The following is a 13,442-nucleotide window of genomic DNA, read 5'->3' as shown; positions in this document are numbered from 1 at the left end:
AAAGGACAACATTTCAGAATTCAAATAATTACCAAAATTTTAAGTGTTTGTGCAGAACCYCACATGCACAGAATTCAGCCATCATTTCCTAACAGTCAGTGCATTTGTGGATTTTTGTTATCAATAAGTCAGCTTTGTTCTGCAATAGGAAATCCTTCCCTCCCTCTCTCCTCTGACCACAAAGGCAGCCCATCTACCTACCATTCAACACATACACAATAGAAACCCACCTCTGGGAGAGCAGAGAGGAAAAGAAAGTATAAAGAATTTTTGGACTCTGTCCACCTTGTCCAAGAGGAAACTCTCAGGGACTTTTCACCTCATGTCCTTCATTTTCCATTCTTTCTCCACCACAGAGCTTTTAAAATCTTTCAAATCAGCAAGCTGACCTCAGCAGCCCCATTTTCACATGAAGTAGTCTGGACATTTGTTCAAGAGCTTTGCATGTTTTGTAGAGGTTTCCATCAGAGCCCATCAAACATAATATACGCTGAAACCCTGTTGTGAAGGAGGTRTTTCTTATTGTATGAAAAGAAAAGCACTAAGGCACAGAACCATTACAGGATTTGCCCGAGGCCTTTTGTCAGCTTGTTGACAGAACTAAAAATATAATCAGTCTGGCATCAATAGAAAACTCCCTTGACTTGTATTTGTTGGTTATGCAAACATCAGCAAGGAAACAATCGGGTTCAGTATTCTTAGATATAAAGATAACAGTGTTGATATATTGATTCAGCAAAGAACTTCAAGCCTCTGCTTATGTTCTGTTTATGTTGAAGTTCAAGGTTGTGTTTGTATTTTAAAGTAGCTCTTCAGTTGCCATCACTGTGTTGCCTGATGCACTTTCCATCTTTCACTCCTTTGTGCAGGGAATGCTTTGAGAGGTGTGGATAAATCCACTTCTYTCAGTGTGGATAAAGCACAGAGAAACAGGTTGCCAGTGTACTCTGGTAGCATTGGATAGCTTTTTATTCCCAAGGTTCCTCCTACCAGGTCAGCTGTGGTGGGACAGAGTTCTGTGGGGCTTCCCYGAGTCTTCCATGGGCTTTTGCAGCTTGTGCTGAGTTCAAGGCTGCTGTGGCCATTCCTAATGTGGTATCTGAACACTTGCTCAGATGTGCAGCCTGGAGACAGCTGTGCTGAGGAAGAATTTACACTGCAATATGTGTAATTGCTCATTCCTAACTCCTGTCAGAACTTCCTGTTCCATCCCGCCTCTGGCTGTGGTGTTCCCAGGCACAATCACAGTTGTCTCTGCTCAGAATTAGTGGAAAGGTTTAAATAGCAGCTGGTTTAGACCCTCCCKAGCATTGGCTGGCACAGGTACAGGCTCAGCTGAGGTGGTCCCAGCTGCCATGAGGGAGGATCTTGTCAGACACGCTCAAGGTCCTCCAGAAGATCTGTGCCAGAGACAGACCTGAAATTTGACCTTTGTTGTCTCAAGGTAACCCCAAAAGATATTTTTCAACCAACTGCTCTATTATATCAAGGGTATTAGGGCTGCCATCATTGCCCCGTTTTAATTACAGAGGTTTTCTGTGTTGATTTCAATGTGGCTTCAATATCGGGTAGCTTTTTAACAGCTTTTACAGGATTTGCCATCTGTCTTATCAGCATCCTATAATCAGTTCCATTTTATAGGRATGCATTTGCAGTTATTTATATTACTTCAGTGAAATACATCTCCATAAGAAATAATTGGAAATAATAACTCCATTTTCCAAAACATGGGAAAGAAACTAAAGCCWTGTTAAAAATTGGATTTTGCTAATTGCTGCTAGCTCTTCAGCTCACTGTTCTCTTGTCTGTTTAGGAGAATGAACTGAGCTTTGTATATAGTGCCCAGCTTGATGCATTTAACAGCATGAGTGGACCTGTGAAAGTTTTAAAGAAATAAATTTAAATATCACTTAGATGAGGGCAGGGCTGGAAGCAGATGGGCTGAAGTGCAGTCAGATCACACAGGGGTGAGAGGGGGCTTAGGCTGTCGGTAGGTGAGAGCCAGGGCCGCAGCCACATTTGACAGACAGCTTGGTGGGAAGTCCTTGCCAGAGAAAGGCGTGGATGTGCTTTGGTATATACACTTTAAATGTTTAGCAAATTAATTTCTACTGATTACTATTTATTTGGTGTAATCAGAAGTGTGTCTGTTCTTGCCTGAGGCGGGGAAGGAGTTTTAAAGCATTATTAGCGTAAGCTTAACAACACTTTCATCCTATACATAAATATTAACCTGTTTTCATGGATAAAAGCTCTCAATATTGGCTGAACACTGTTCCTGCTGATTTCATTATGCCAGGAGTGAGGAAATCATCCCAGATTATTTCTCACAGCTCCCCCAAAATTTACAGATCCCATGACTGCTTAAGAACCCCATCGGGCAARTTGTTAAGCACCGCCAGAGGTTTTGCAAGTTTAATTTCTGTGGCAAAACAAGGATATTTGCTTGTTATCTTCCAATTTAATTGTTGGCTCTTCCTAGCTCCATGYGTGCAGTGCATCCTGTGCTCCTCCTGCAGAAGGGTCGGAGCGTGGCTCCTCATCTTGTCTGCAGWCTGAGGTGCTGAGTGCTGGCTCTGATAAACTGTCAGTGCTGCAGAGTTCTGCACTGCCTGAGATTCTGAAAAACTGATATTTGTTCCAAATGCAAATCTGTACAAAACAGGCCTTATTCTCCTGAGCACAACTCTCCGTATCTCCTCCCAGGCACATGCTCAGATGGTGCTTGGGGAAAGGAGGGATGTTTTGTATGGAGCTTGCTAATTATGAAGCAGATTTCATCAGCCATCTTTGCAAATTGGCCTTAAAATTATCAGAACCCCAAAGTAGCGTTAAAACTGCCTTATAACAGCAATAATGGATGAGCTTCAGTGCAGCAGGCAAGTGTGTAATGCTCAGATACATGTGAAGTGTGTGGGACTTTGTGGAATCTGGTCCTRAGAGTGGAAAATCAAAAATAAAGATGATGGACAGAGGCTTATTGGCATTTTTGTATAAGAGCCAGGAGGCAATTTAATGTGCCTCTATTTCAATCACAGTCTCTTTGGGTCTTTGCTGAGAAAAGCTGTCCTCCAGTTTATGCATAGTCCTGACATTCATGCATAAAAATTTCTTGGCATGTTTCTGTTTTGTTTAAAACATTAGTTCTTTCTAAATGGTCATGACTTGCCATGGAGGAGCTGCTTTGATGTTTTGTTGTACWGTCAAAGTCTTCCTTTAGGCTTGAAACAGGCATAGACTGGTGCTCAGCTGTACCATGGGCATGGAGGAATGTTGCATTTATCCTGATTACCTTCCCTAAAAATAAAACCCAGTTATTTATTTAGTACAAAATGCTGTGCCATTTTTATAGGCAAAGATAAATTGCCTTTCCAGAGGTTCTTGCTGTTGCTTCTCTGAGTGCCTCCACACAACAATACTCRAAGTGCCGCAGGTTATATTTGAAGGCAGGGTGAGGAATGCCTGAGAATGAGGGAACACAGCCCACTCCAAAGCATCCRAGGGCAGCTGGGCTAAGGGCTGCAGGTGGAGGTGCTCTGCTCCATTTTGTGCTGGGAGCTGAAAACTACAGCAGTCTCCCTTTACTTCATCGAGAGTATTTTTTTTAGACAGCGTGTGCTTAGCTTTTGTAGAGGGTCTCTCTGGATCCCAGCCTTCCCCTTTTCTGAGGAGCAGGGACACCTTGGCTATTTTCAGGTTTTGTCAGTGGCTGGAACAAGTTTAGTGCAGGTTTTCTTTGCCTTTGGTGCTGAAAGAGGCCAGTATGAATTGTCCTGACACAGAAAGGGCAGCAGAGTGCTTTAGAGAGCAGAGTTTCTATTAAAGCTTAGACATAAACATCAGACCTTACCTCTTTGGCACGTGGCCTTTTGCTGGGAGAAGGGTGATCTCTCCTTGGCTTTCCCCATTTCAGACCAACTCCTGCTGCTTTCTTCACAGGAAGGAGATGTCAGCATAATCCTTGGCTTTTCTTAACCTCTATTTAAAGAGCAGAGGTTTCCAAAGCTGCTGGGTCAGCCTCCCTGCCCATCCTCTGTTCTGCCTGCCTCTGAACCTGGAATCAGGGATGATCCAGGACAATCCCACAGGCTTCCGCCTTGGCTGCTGTGGCTCTCCCACCTCCAGTTTCTGTGGCACATCCAAACCAGCCCATGTATGGTTTGAATTTAGATCTATTTTAGTATTGAAATGCCCATTAAGAGCTGTAATTTACTGCTGTCTTCCTAGAACAGTACATGTTTGCTACCAACTGCTTCCTGTCCATCAGAACAAAATGCTTTTTAAGGAGGGATAGGGTGGAATATTTTTTTTTGTGCTGTTGTTGTTTTGGARATGGTGGTTTAAGTTTTTCTTTCCAATATCTTTTTCAATGAGATCATTTCCTTGCTATATGTTAGGATTTTGCTTTGAGGGGGGTGTTTGTCTCTTGAATTCCCAATATACCAAGTTTTGGCACTTTATGGTGTTTCAACCATCAATAACTTCTTCAGTTAAGCACTYTGAAAACTTGATGAAAACTGTACTCCAACTTGCAAAACTATGTTTGTATTATACAACAACACGTGCAAAATTGTGTSTAATATGTGTATTTGTGTGTACAAATATTTATATATGCATGCACACACATGATACAGGTATTGAGATTTCTTCCTCTAATTGACATCAATTCACTCCCTGAAAGTGGTAAGCTTTTAATAAATATGCCATTTCCTTTGTCCTTTTGCTACAAAAATTGATAGAATACAGAACCAGGCAGGCTTTCTTCTGCAGATTTGTTAACATAAACTTTACAGAAAGAAAAAATATTTTCWTTTTCAAATTCCATGTTTCACATTTATGCACAATCTTGAATTTGGTAGAATTTCAYTTTATCTATTCGGATGCATTTTCCCAAAGAGCTCTTACTGAACACTCACCCCTGTGTGACCGGGGGCCAGGACAGAAGAACAAAAATAACTCATTCTTAATTTTTCTTTTCTTCTATCTGGTCTATCTGGGTTGCAGCCATTATCTGCCTCTTTGGGGAGAGGGAATGAATTGTGGGGCTCTCCTACTGTTCACAGCCTGACCTTCAGCACATTTCTGTGTCTCTAATGAAGTTTAGAGCTAATTTTCCTCTTGGGAATTCTTTCTTCAAGTCGTGTTCTGAGTTCGTGGATGCAAAAGGAGGACAGGGCCTGACATCCACAGCCAGATGGCTGCTCTGGATCTGAACTTTCCTTGCTCTTCTGTTGCACAACAGGAGTTGAAGAGGGTGCCTGCTTAATACATGGCATCAAAGTGCATTAGCAGTGTGCATTTGCAGCTTTGTCAAAGCAGGGATGAAAGAACTGGCAGGTCATTCTGAAAGCACWTGGTAAAACCTTAAGGAAAAGCATTTAATCTAATTGTACCCATCATCCGGAATTGTYTGCGCTTGGAAAGAGATGACAATTTGAAATAGATAGGCATCAGTTCTCTTCTGGCATCAATTTTCTCAATGCTCTTTCTTTTTTTTCTGGTTTTTATTGTCTTTCCACTGCACACAGGGCAACTCACTCTGCCTGTGAGGAATTGTTCAGGCACTGCAATGTGCTTCAGTCATGTGCCTGAGTGAGTCCTCCCTGCCAGTCAGCTCAGGTAAAGGATCTCTCTGTAGYTCTGGCTGGGGATGGGCCAGGCCTGAAATGTCACATTTAATTAATAAATGACTTCAGGAAAGGATTCTAAGAATGAGTTGAAGCCTGGCAAGGCAGGATTTCGAAGGAAAGACTGAAGGCAGTCCATCAGGGAGAAAGTGGACAAATAAAAGGGATCATAGTGTCCAAAGAGCTGAACAAGGGTCACTCCTGGCAGGGCACACGGCTTGCCAGAGCCACAGGAAAAGACACAATGAGATTCAGTGCTTACAGGCAGAAACAAAGCTCTCTYAGATTTGGAGACCTATTGAATTCTTCATTACTTCCAGCCTTTAAATCAAGACAGGATCAATTTATAAACTGGGATATGTGGACTCTGTGCAGATGTCCTTAAYCAGCATCTTTCACAATTTATGCAAGAGACAATTACTTTCTTCTGCTTCTAAAAGTGTGTTATAAAATTAAGTTCATTCCACAGGACAAGGGAATGCTGGTTTTTTTTTCTTTTTTAATTTTTCAMCCCYTTCCATGGTTAGGGCTCTGTTATCTGTGAGCTCTGGTCCYTTCATGGGGAAGTAATTTGTGTTTTCCACTGCTCCTGTATAGTCTGACTGATTCTGCATGACCTGGCTAAGGGTGTCATGTCCTATTAAAGGAGTAGAGACCAAAATACAGTATCTTGGCTATGGAAAATTTTCCTAACGTGACTTTGTCACTTTTCACAAGTGGAATCACAAATTTTTGAGAAAAATATGAAGTGGCTAGAGATGGAGTGACAGGTGAGGACRTGTGCCTGTGAAGTTTCATACTGATGTGGATTGCTGATGGTTTAGGAAATAAAATAACATTTATTATGGAATAGACCCAATATCCCAGGTTACAGCACAGTCCTTGATTGGAASGCTGGTGGTGCTGAGCAGCCTTAAACTTCATTCTCCCCACCAGCAAAGCAAAATACAGTCTGAGGATCAACAGCAAAGTGTCTTGTGGGCAAAGCTGATGGTCCAAGTGCTGCTGAGAGGGGAGCAGAGTGGGCAGAGCTCCCTTCCCTCAGCACCTGCCAGCAGAAGAGCTCCAGAGCAGGAAGGGTATCGGAGGCTCCCAGTTGCCTGAGTCAGCCATGGCCAGTGGCTCTGTCTGGGGTGGTTGCTTTGTTTTGTGCTGCCCTGGGCATAAACTGAGCAGTACAAGACAGATGGGCAGGTTTTTACTTCAGCTTCCTTATCTATTTTTGTTTCTTTCCCCTTCTTTGCAGTATGTGGTCATTCCAACTCGCCGTGCAACTGCAGTGGCCTTGCAGAGTTTCACTTCACACCTCCTGGGAGATGCTGGCAGTCCTTATCTCATTGGATTTGTAAGTGCTCACTGCAGGCTCTGGCAGGGTTTGTTTTTGTTTCCAAACTGCTCATCTGAAATGCCAGGTTAGATCCTGCTGGGAAGGAAGGCCTGTGTTTGTCAGCAGAATGGGAAGTGCTGCAGAGCAGTGCAGGTTTTTTTACCTGGTTGAGTTGTTGTTGAGCTGCAGTTCAAACCRAGGAGGGGGGACCACCTGGGTGTGGGAAATGAACTTCCACATCTTTTTAACCTGTTTATAAAGCTCACAGACAGCTCTGTAAAGAGAGGGTGTTCTTGCTGTGCTGTGGACATGGGGCTGATAGAAGTTAGGTTGGAAGAGAGTCGTTTGTGTTTAGCGGTTAACTGACCTCAGAAACCAAATACCTATTTATGGGCAGCAACACACAGCTTTGTACATGATTTGTATGATAATAAATCATAGAACCACAGAATGTCCTGGGCTGGAAGAGACCCACAAGGATCATCCAGTCCAACTCCTGACCCTGCACAGATACCCCAACAATCCCAACCTGTGCATCCCTGAGAGTATTGTCCAAATAGTCCTGGAGCTCTGGCAGCCTCAGGGCCGGGACCATTCCCTGGGGAGCCYGGGCAGTGCCCAACCWTGAGTTTTCAGTAGTGATMCTTCCTGGGATGTTCWTTTTGGGTTCCTTTCTGTGACTGCATCAGTGGCTGGCCTTGGTCTAACTGGGGATCTCCCTTCCTGTGCCACCATTATCCAACTGCAGAATAGAACGAGACCCAGCTCGAAAATCTGGCAAACAGAGAATGTTCACAGTTGAAAATAAAAGACCTGTGAAATTTAATATGGAAAAGAAATCTAGTTGTACTAGATTTGTACAAATGGGGAAATGTCTTTTTCCTTCTATGKAGTTTGATGCATGAGTTTCAGAGATCACAGATCATGATTTATAAAATACAGTAGCTTCCACAGTAATGCCTGAGTGGCCCTGCTCATGGTGTGTTGAAGRTGCTGCTACCCAGGGATGTGACTGGTCCTCACTGGTCCCATCATCTGAGWCAGGACTTTGATGTGCTCCTCCAGCTCAGACACAGCAGCTGGGTGCTGTGGGACTTTTTTATTTTTTTGCAGCCATCATTGCTCATCTATTCATCTTGTAGACACTGGTGTGTGTAGCTTACACATACTTACTTATATATATTAAATTTTGTKAGTATATCTGTTTAAATATACATAAATGTTTACTCTTGAATGGCAGTGCGGTGTCTGCTCTGTAGCCCTCTGTAGCACACAGGAAAAGGCAGATAGAGATAAGACTGAGGAGACCAAAGAAATGAGAAATCTCAAGAGAAAAAAATTGCACAATTTAGCTTACTCTTTATTTACTTCAGTGTTCTGGGTACCCGGGAGAAATGATCTTATTTTAGAAGTTGTTTGAAGGWGGCAAGAACAAAGAACAAAGGAATTGCAGGAGAAGCTGCTTCATGCAGGGCAGGTGATGTGGGGAATGTGGGGGAGGAGAAGGAAACAGGCATGACMGGGAATTCTGATGGCTGCAGATGAGGGCAGGGTGGCATGTTCATCCTTCTCCTTACATAAGAGGGATGTCCAGGAGGAATACCTAGGACACTGAATGATTGCAATTATTCTTGAAAGTTGCCTGGGGCTCTTTRATGTCGTAGATTGAAGAAAAAAAAAGGCCTTTGGTTGTATAAATAATGTGCTTTGCCCTCCTGGTGTGCAGAGATCAAGCAAGTTGTGAGTTGCTTAAGGATTCTTGGCTGAAATATGCATRGGCCAAGTTTAATAGCTGCATTAGTCTTTCTTAAGACTGAGAAAATATTAGTTATTATTTTGAATTATCCTTTTACAATGCTGTAAGTGTTGAGCAGTTGGGATTTGGGAGGAGACAACGCAGGTCCAAGGCTCTGTGTAGGAGAGCAGGAGTGAAGCATCACATTATGGAAGGAGCCAGCATCCCTTTGTGCAGTCTCTTTTCTGGCTGGGCTGATTCATCCTCCCTCTGCTACCACAACTGAAAGGTAGCAACTCCACATAACACTAGAAAAAARTACTATTTAAAGTGAAAGGACAGATACTCAGCTTCCACACCAAAGCTAAAGCAAGCACTGAACCTGGGTGGTAAAAATCACTGGAATTGTCCAGCTGCAGCATTGAAACCTCACYTGGGCAGGTTACAGAAGGGGCTCAGATTCCAACCAGGATTTTCAAGTCAGTCCAYAATGGCTGAGCAACCTGCTCCTGCTGGATAAAAGGGAAATTTGGGAACCTGATTCACACAGTCCTTCTGGGAATCCCCATCCTGAGGGCATCGGTGCTCACTCTGCTGTGACTCCAGAGTCTTCACGAGGCAGACCAAGAGCAGGGGKTAGGTTTTGAAGGAAAACAGCAGCAGGCCCTGGAGGTGTCCAGCCTTAATGAWTCTGTGATTCTGTGAGCTGCAGTCACAGGCAGGCTCAGAATGGGTGAAACTTGGCCTCCTGATCACTTGGGTTCACCTGGGGTCCCGGAGCTCCAGCTGTTTATAGAAATGCCCTGAAGCTCCCTCACTACATGATCAGTGCTTTGATCAAGTATTGTGGGATCCTACATGGTTTTGGTGAGTTTATAGTGAGATTCCCTCTAGCAGTGCTCTTAATAAAGAATCAGCGACCCTTGTCCTTGTAAGACTGAGCTGTGGCAGGCAGTTGKCTCTGCTGGATACCAATAAGTGTTTTATTGATCTTCAAATCCCTGTGTGGAAMATAGAAGGTGCTGATCAGCCACAGCCTCAGGTGTGTGATTGCTGCTGAGCTCTTTGGTGTGTCCTGAGAGCTCAAGGTCACGCTCAGACTTTCTGTAATTTCGCTGCCCCACCCCCGGCTTCCAAATCTTGCACTGGAGCTCTTTAAACCACCCAAAGCACGAACACACATTAGTACTTAAAAGCTAAGTGGCAGGGAGCACATATGTGTGGCTATTTTTCATGTTTCTTTTAATACTGTTAACTTTTATTACAGCAAAAAGGCTTAAGATTGACTTACAAAGGAGTTATGCAAATGCAGCTTTAGGGTGGCAGCTGTAATTTGCATAAGGCTTTACTACTTGCCAAGCTCTGAGATCAATTACTATAAATCAGCATTGCTTGTTCATTTACAAATACAAATAGGCATTGCTGCGGTATTTCAGTAGAAGAGACAGCTTTTATTCCTAGAGAGCTGTAACTTTTTTCAGGACCCTTGTGATAACCAACCTGCAGAGTTTAAATAACTCCTTTTTAACAACTCCAGTGTAACTCCATGATTTATTCTTGAGGTAAGAAATCTCATCTGTTCAGTGCATTTCACCCAAATATCTCTAGTATTTTTCTGCCTTTGACTGCTCCCAGTATGCATACACAATTGTTGGAGCACAGAAGAGTTAASAGAAATGCCCCAAATCCCACCACTCATGTTGAGTAAAGGTCTTCAACTGCTGCCTTAGATAGCATTTCAGACTCAGAAGAGAGAGTGGAGGAAGATGGCAGCAGCATGTGAAAGACAGTTAACTCTTCTCAAACAGCATCACAGCTCCAGCTCTTTGTGTTACTAATTCTGGTTAGATCTGGTTGCCYTTTAAAATAAAGCAACTGCAAGATGTCCCAGTGAGTCCATTCTCCTSTGTCCATATGTGTACATGCAGGAATCTTGTCTTTCCTACTCAGGGTTTACATCATCCTTCTCATTGTGTCCCGCTCCACCTCCTGACTGCTCTTCTGCTTCTGGAAATCTGAGTACAGACAGAGGGKTTTTTTATTTCAAGTCTGTGGCTTGGGACTTCTTCTTTCTTTCTTTCCAAGTTTGTAAATTGCTTCCTACCTGAGCACTTTGCTCTTCCAGCCTTGCCTTGTCTATGGCTGTGATGCCAACAGAACCTGCTGCAGACATTGCTCTCCCTCCACGTGCCAGATCAGGTGCTGCTGTGGGCRCACACTGTCCTCACTGCTCTGGTGCTATTTGCTCTCCTGTTTGCTTAAATTCTGTCTCATCTTCTYTGTGCAGCTGTTCATGATGTCTGGGCATGGAAACCAGTCTGCATCTGCTTGTCACCTGGCAACATCAGCCTTTGAAGAGGGTGTTCTAAAGTGAGAGAGATCAGCTTTCTTTCACCAGCACCTTTTGGTGCACTAAAAGCTGATTCCTGGACTCCTCTGATGGGGGTTCCTACCTTTCCTGCCCTCCTTGGCTCCTGCTCTTTCAGTTTTACGACAGAGACACCACCTCCAGCCACTCCAGCCCAGTTGGGCTGTGGAGCCTTGGCACCCTTCACTTTTCTCCCTTCCTCAGCTTTCCTGTGAGCAGGTTGATGAACTAGTTCTAATGAGCTATTTAAGCAGTAAGAATACTGATGACCTTCCTTTAGCAAATAGTTAGCAGAGCAGTTTTAATTAAACCTGGTTCAGACTTTCAGGGTAGGCAGATCTGCATTTCATTAGGGACAAGGCAAGAAAAACGGTTGTAAATGCAGCAATTAAGATACTTTTTAATGAAGGTTATAACTGGAAGTGCAGATTTCACAGCATCTTGGCCCAGTCTGAAACAGCCTTTCTGTTGATTTGGTTTGAAGATGTTTACCTAACCAAGTATACCTGTATAGAAGGTAGTTCTACATGTAAAGACTTGCCTGCTTGAGAAAGCAGAATATATGTATTATGGTTTAAAATTCATATTTTATAGTTTAAAATGCTATGGCTGCCTCAGAATAGGACATGATTACTGTGGAGGAACATTTTTTCCAATTTAGTTTKCTAGATTAAAACAGGCCACAGCCCACTGGGACTCAAATCCTGTCTTAAAAAACGGGTAGTGGAATAGAGTGGCTGATAGGGATGTGATGCTGCAGTCTGGGTGTTCTGTCCCTGTCTGACCCAGGCAGTCATTCCTCAAATATGGCCATGAGGTGCTCGCTGGTGGCTACACAGTCCTGTCTCTCCTGCCAAAGCAGGGTAAGAGATAAACTTGAGGTCAAAAAGGCAGTAATGTCCTGTAACAAAAATGTGCAAAATAGTCTCCTGGTACCACTCTCTGTATCATGGACCATCAGGAGGTACTCCACTGCTGCTGCGGGGTTGAGGATAGATCAGAGRTCTCTCTGTCTTGTTGCTCTTGCAGCCTGTTCTAATATTTAGTGTACGTGAGTGTATAGATGGCATTTCCCATCACATGATGGAGCTGGTAGATGAAATGTGATACACATTTATGTTTTTTATTGTTCTTTCTTTACCAAGTCCCAGCTGCTTGACAGGATTGATGTAACCCTGATGGTATCACTGCTCCTGTAGAGATCTTCCCCCCCATTTATGTTTGTGAATGACCCACACTGTGGTGGGTAAATTAGGACTTGGCCTTGCAAGTCTGAAATCTGCTTTGCTTGTCAGGGAAGAGGACAAGAACCTCCAGCCCCTCATCCTTATTACCTGTTTCTTCAAGCAGTAACTTTGAGGACTTCTCTGGTCGTGACTGAGCTGAGTAATTAAAAACCKTTTTCATAGTGCACTGAAAAGCCAAATCTTTGACATAGCTGTCAGCTGCAAAGTAAGAGGAGAATTAACCACCTGGAGACCAATCCTCATGGGGTTCATCTCCTCATTGCAACAAGCTAACAAGCTTCCCACTTCTGATGACTCAGCAACAGACAAGATTTAAGTCTGCCCTAAAATACCAAATGGCTTCCCATCTATAAAATTCTCGGTGCCAAGGGTTCACAGCCTGCTTTGGTGTTTTTCCAGAGTTCTGTGCATCTGTCATGTCCATGACTTTGTTAGATGTGCAGGTTCTCAGTGTTTTTGATAAATGTTTAATGTATGGGAAAGTATCTCGTAAGAGAAAGCCCAGAAATCCGGAGCAGGTCATTGTTGCACTTGTGTATTTCAAGCTCTGTCCCATCTGCTCTGTCACCCCTCTGTGCACTAAAAACCTCCTTAAATTAGTGGTTTCCTCCTCTGAGCAGCTGAGGATCCTGCACGCTCCCAGGATGGGCAGSTTTCATGGTGCTGAGCACCTTTCAGAATGAGATGTCCAGATTCTTCAACACAAGGAATCCGTTCATTCTCTTGGGATATACAGGCAGGGGAGGGGTCCATGCTGCCAGGAGAGGTGGGGACAGGGATGCTGCTAAAGGTCCTGGGCCACAGACCTGTTTCTACATGGGAAAGGGCACCCCCATCCCTACATGTTCACAGGACTGTGCCCTGTCATRGGAGTTCTTCCACATTCCCCATAGTGTGAGGCATCTCCCTCTGAGACAAGAGAAAGTCCAGTTARCTTAGAAAATCCCTGGGCAGACCAGACCAAAGAGAAAGGCAGTTAATGACTTGAATAAAAGAGACTTCCAATAYTCTCCAGGGCAAATGAGGCAGATGTTGCTCTGACCCTCAGACGGTCTAAGTCCATGTCTTGGCATTGCAAGCAGAACCCCAATGGAGCATCTTAATTTACTGCAGCCTTTTTTCAATGCATCACCATGTA

General features: G+C 43.7%; 1 protein-coding gene across 4 annotated transcripts in view; it reads left to right on the top strand.

Moving 5' to 3' along the window:
- SPNS2 (SPNS lysolipid transporter 2, sphingosine-1-phosphate) overlaps positions 1–13,442 on the top strand; it is a 130,869-nt gene that overhangs the window by 95,427 nt on the left and 22,000 nt on the right. For 3 of the 4 annotated variants that reach the window (XR_008965941.1, XR_008965940.1, XM_057375489.1), the window contains one exon: positions 6,874–6,972. The exons of the other annotated variant lie outside the window; for it this stretch is intronic. Coding sequence is in view for 1 of the 3 variants with exons in the window: in XM_057375489.1 (XP_057231472.1) it covers positions 6,874–6,972 (99 nt within the window). In the remaining 2 variants the exon portion in view is untranslated. The remainder of the gene's footprint in view (positions 1–6,873; positions 6,973–13,442) is intronic. 4 annotated transcript variants of the gene reach the window in all.

This window comes from Malurus melanocephalus, unplaced genomic scaffold (assembly GCF_030028575.1).
Source record: "Malurus melanocephalus ecotype Western Australia unplaced genomic scaffold, MMel_1.1 scaffold_251, whole genome shotgun sequence".
Lineage (NCBI taxonomy): Eukaryota > Metazoa > Chordata > Aves > Passeriformes > Maluridae > Malurus > Malurus melanocephalus.
The sequence above is the reverse complement of the archived record's forward strand: the minus strand, read 5'-3'. Positions and strand labels throughout refer to the sequence as shown.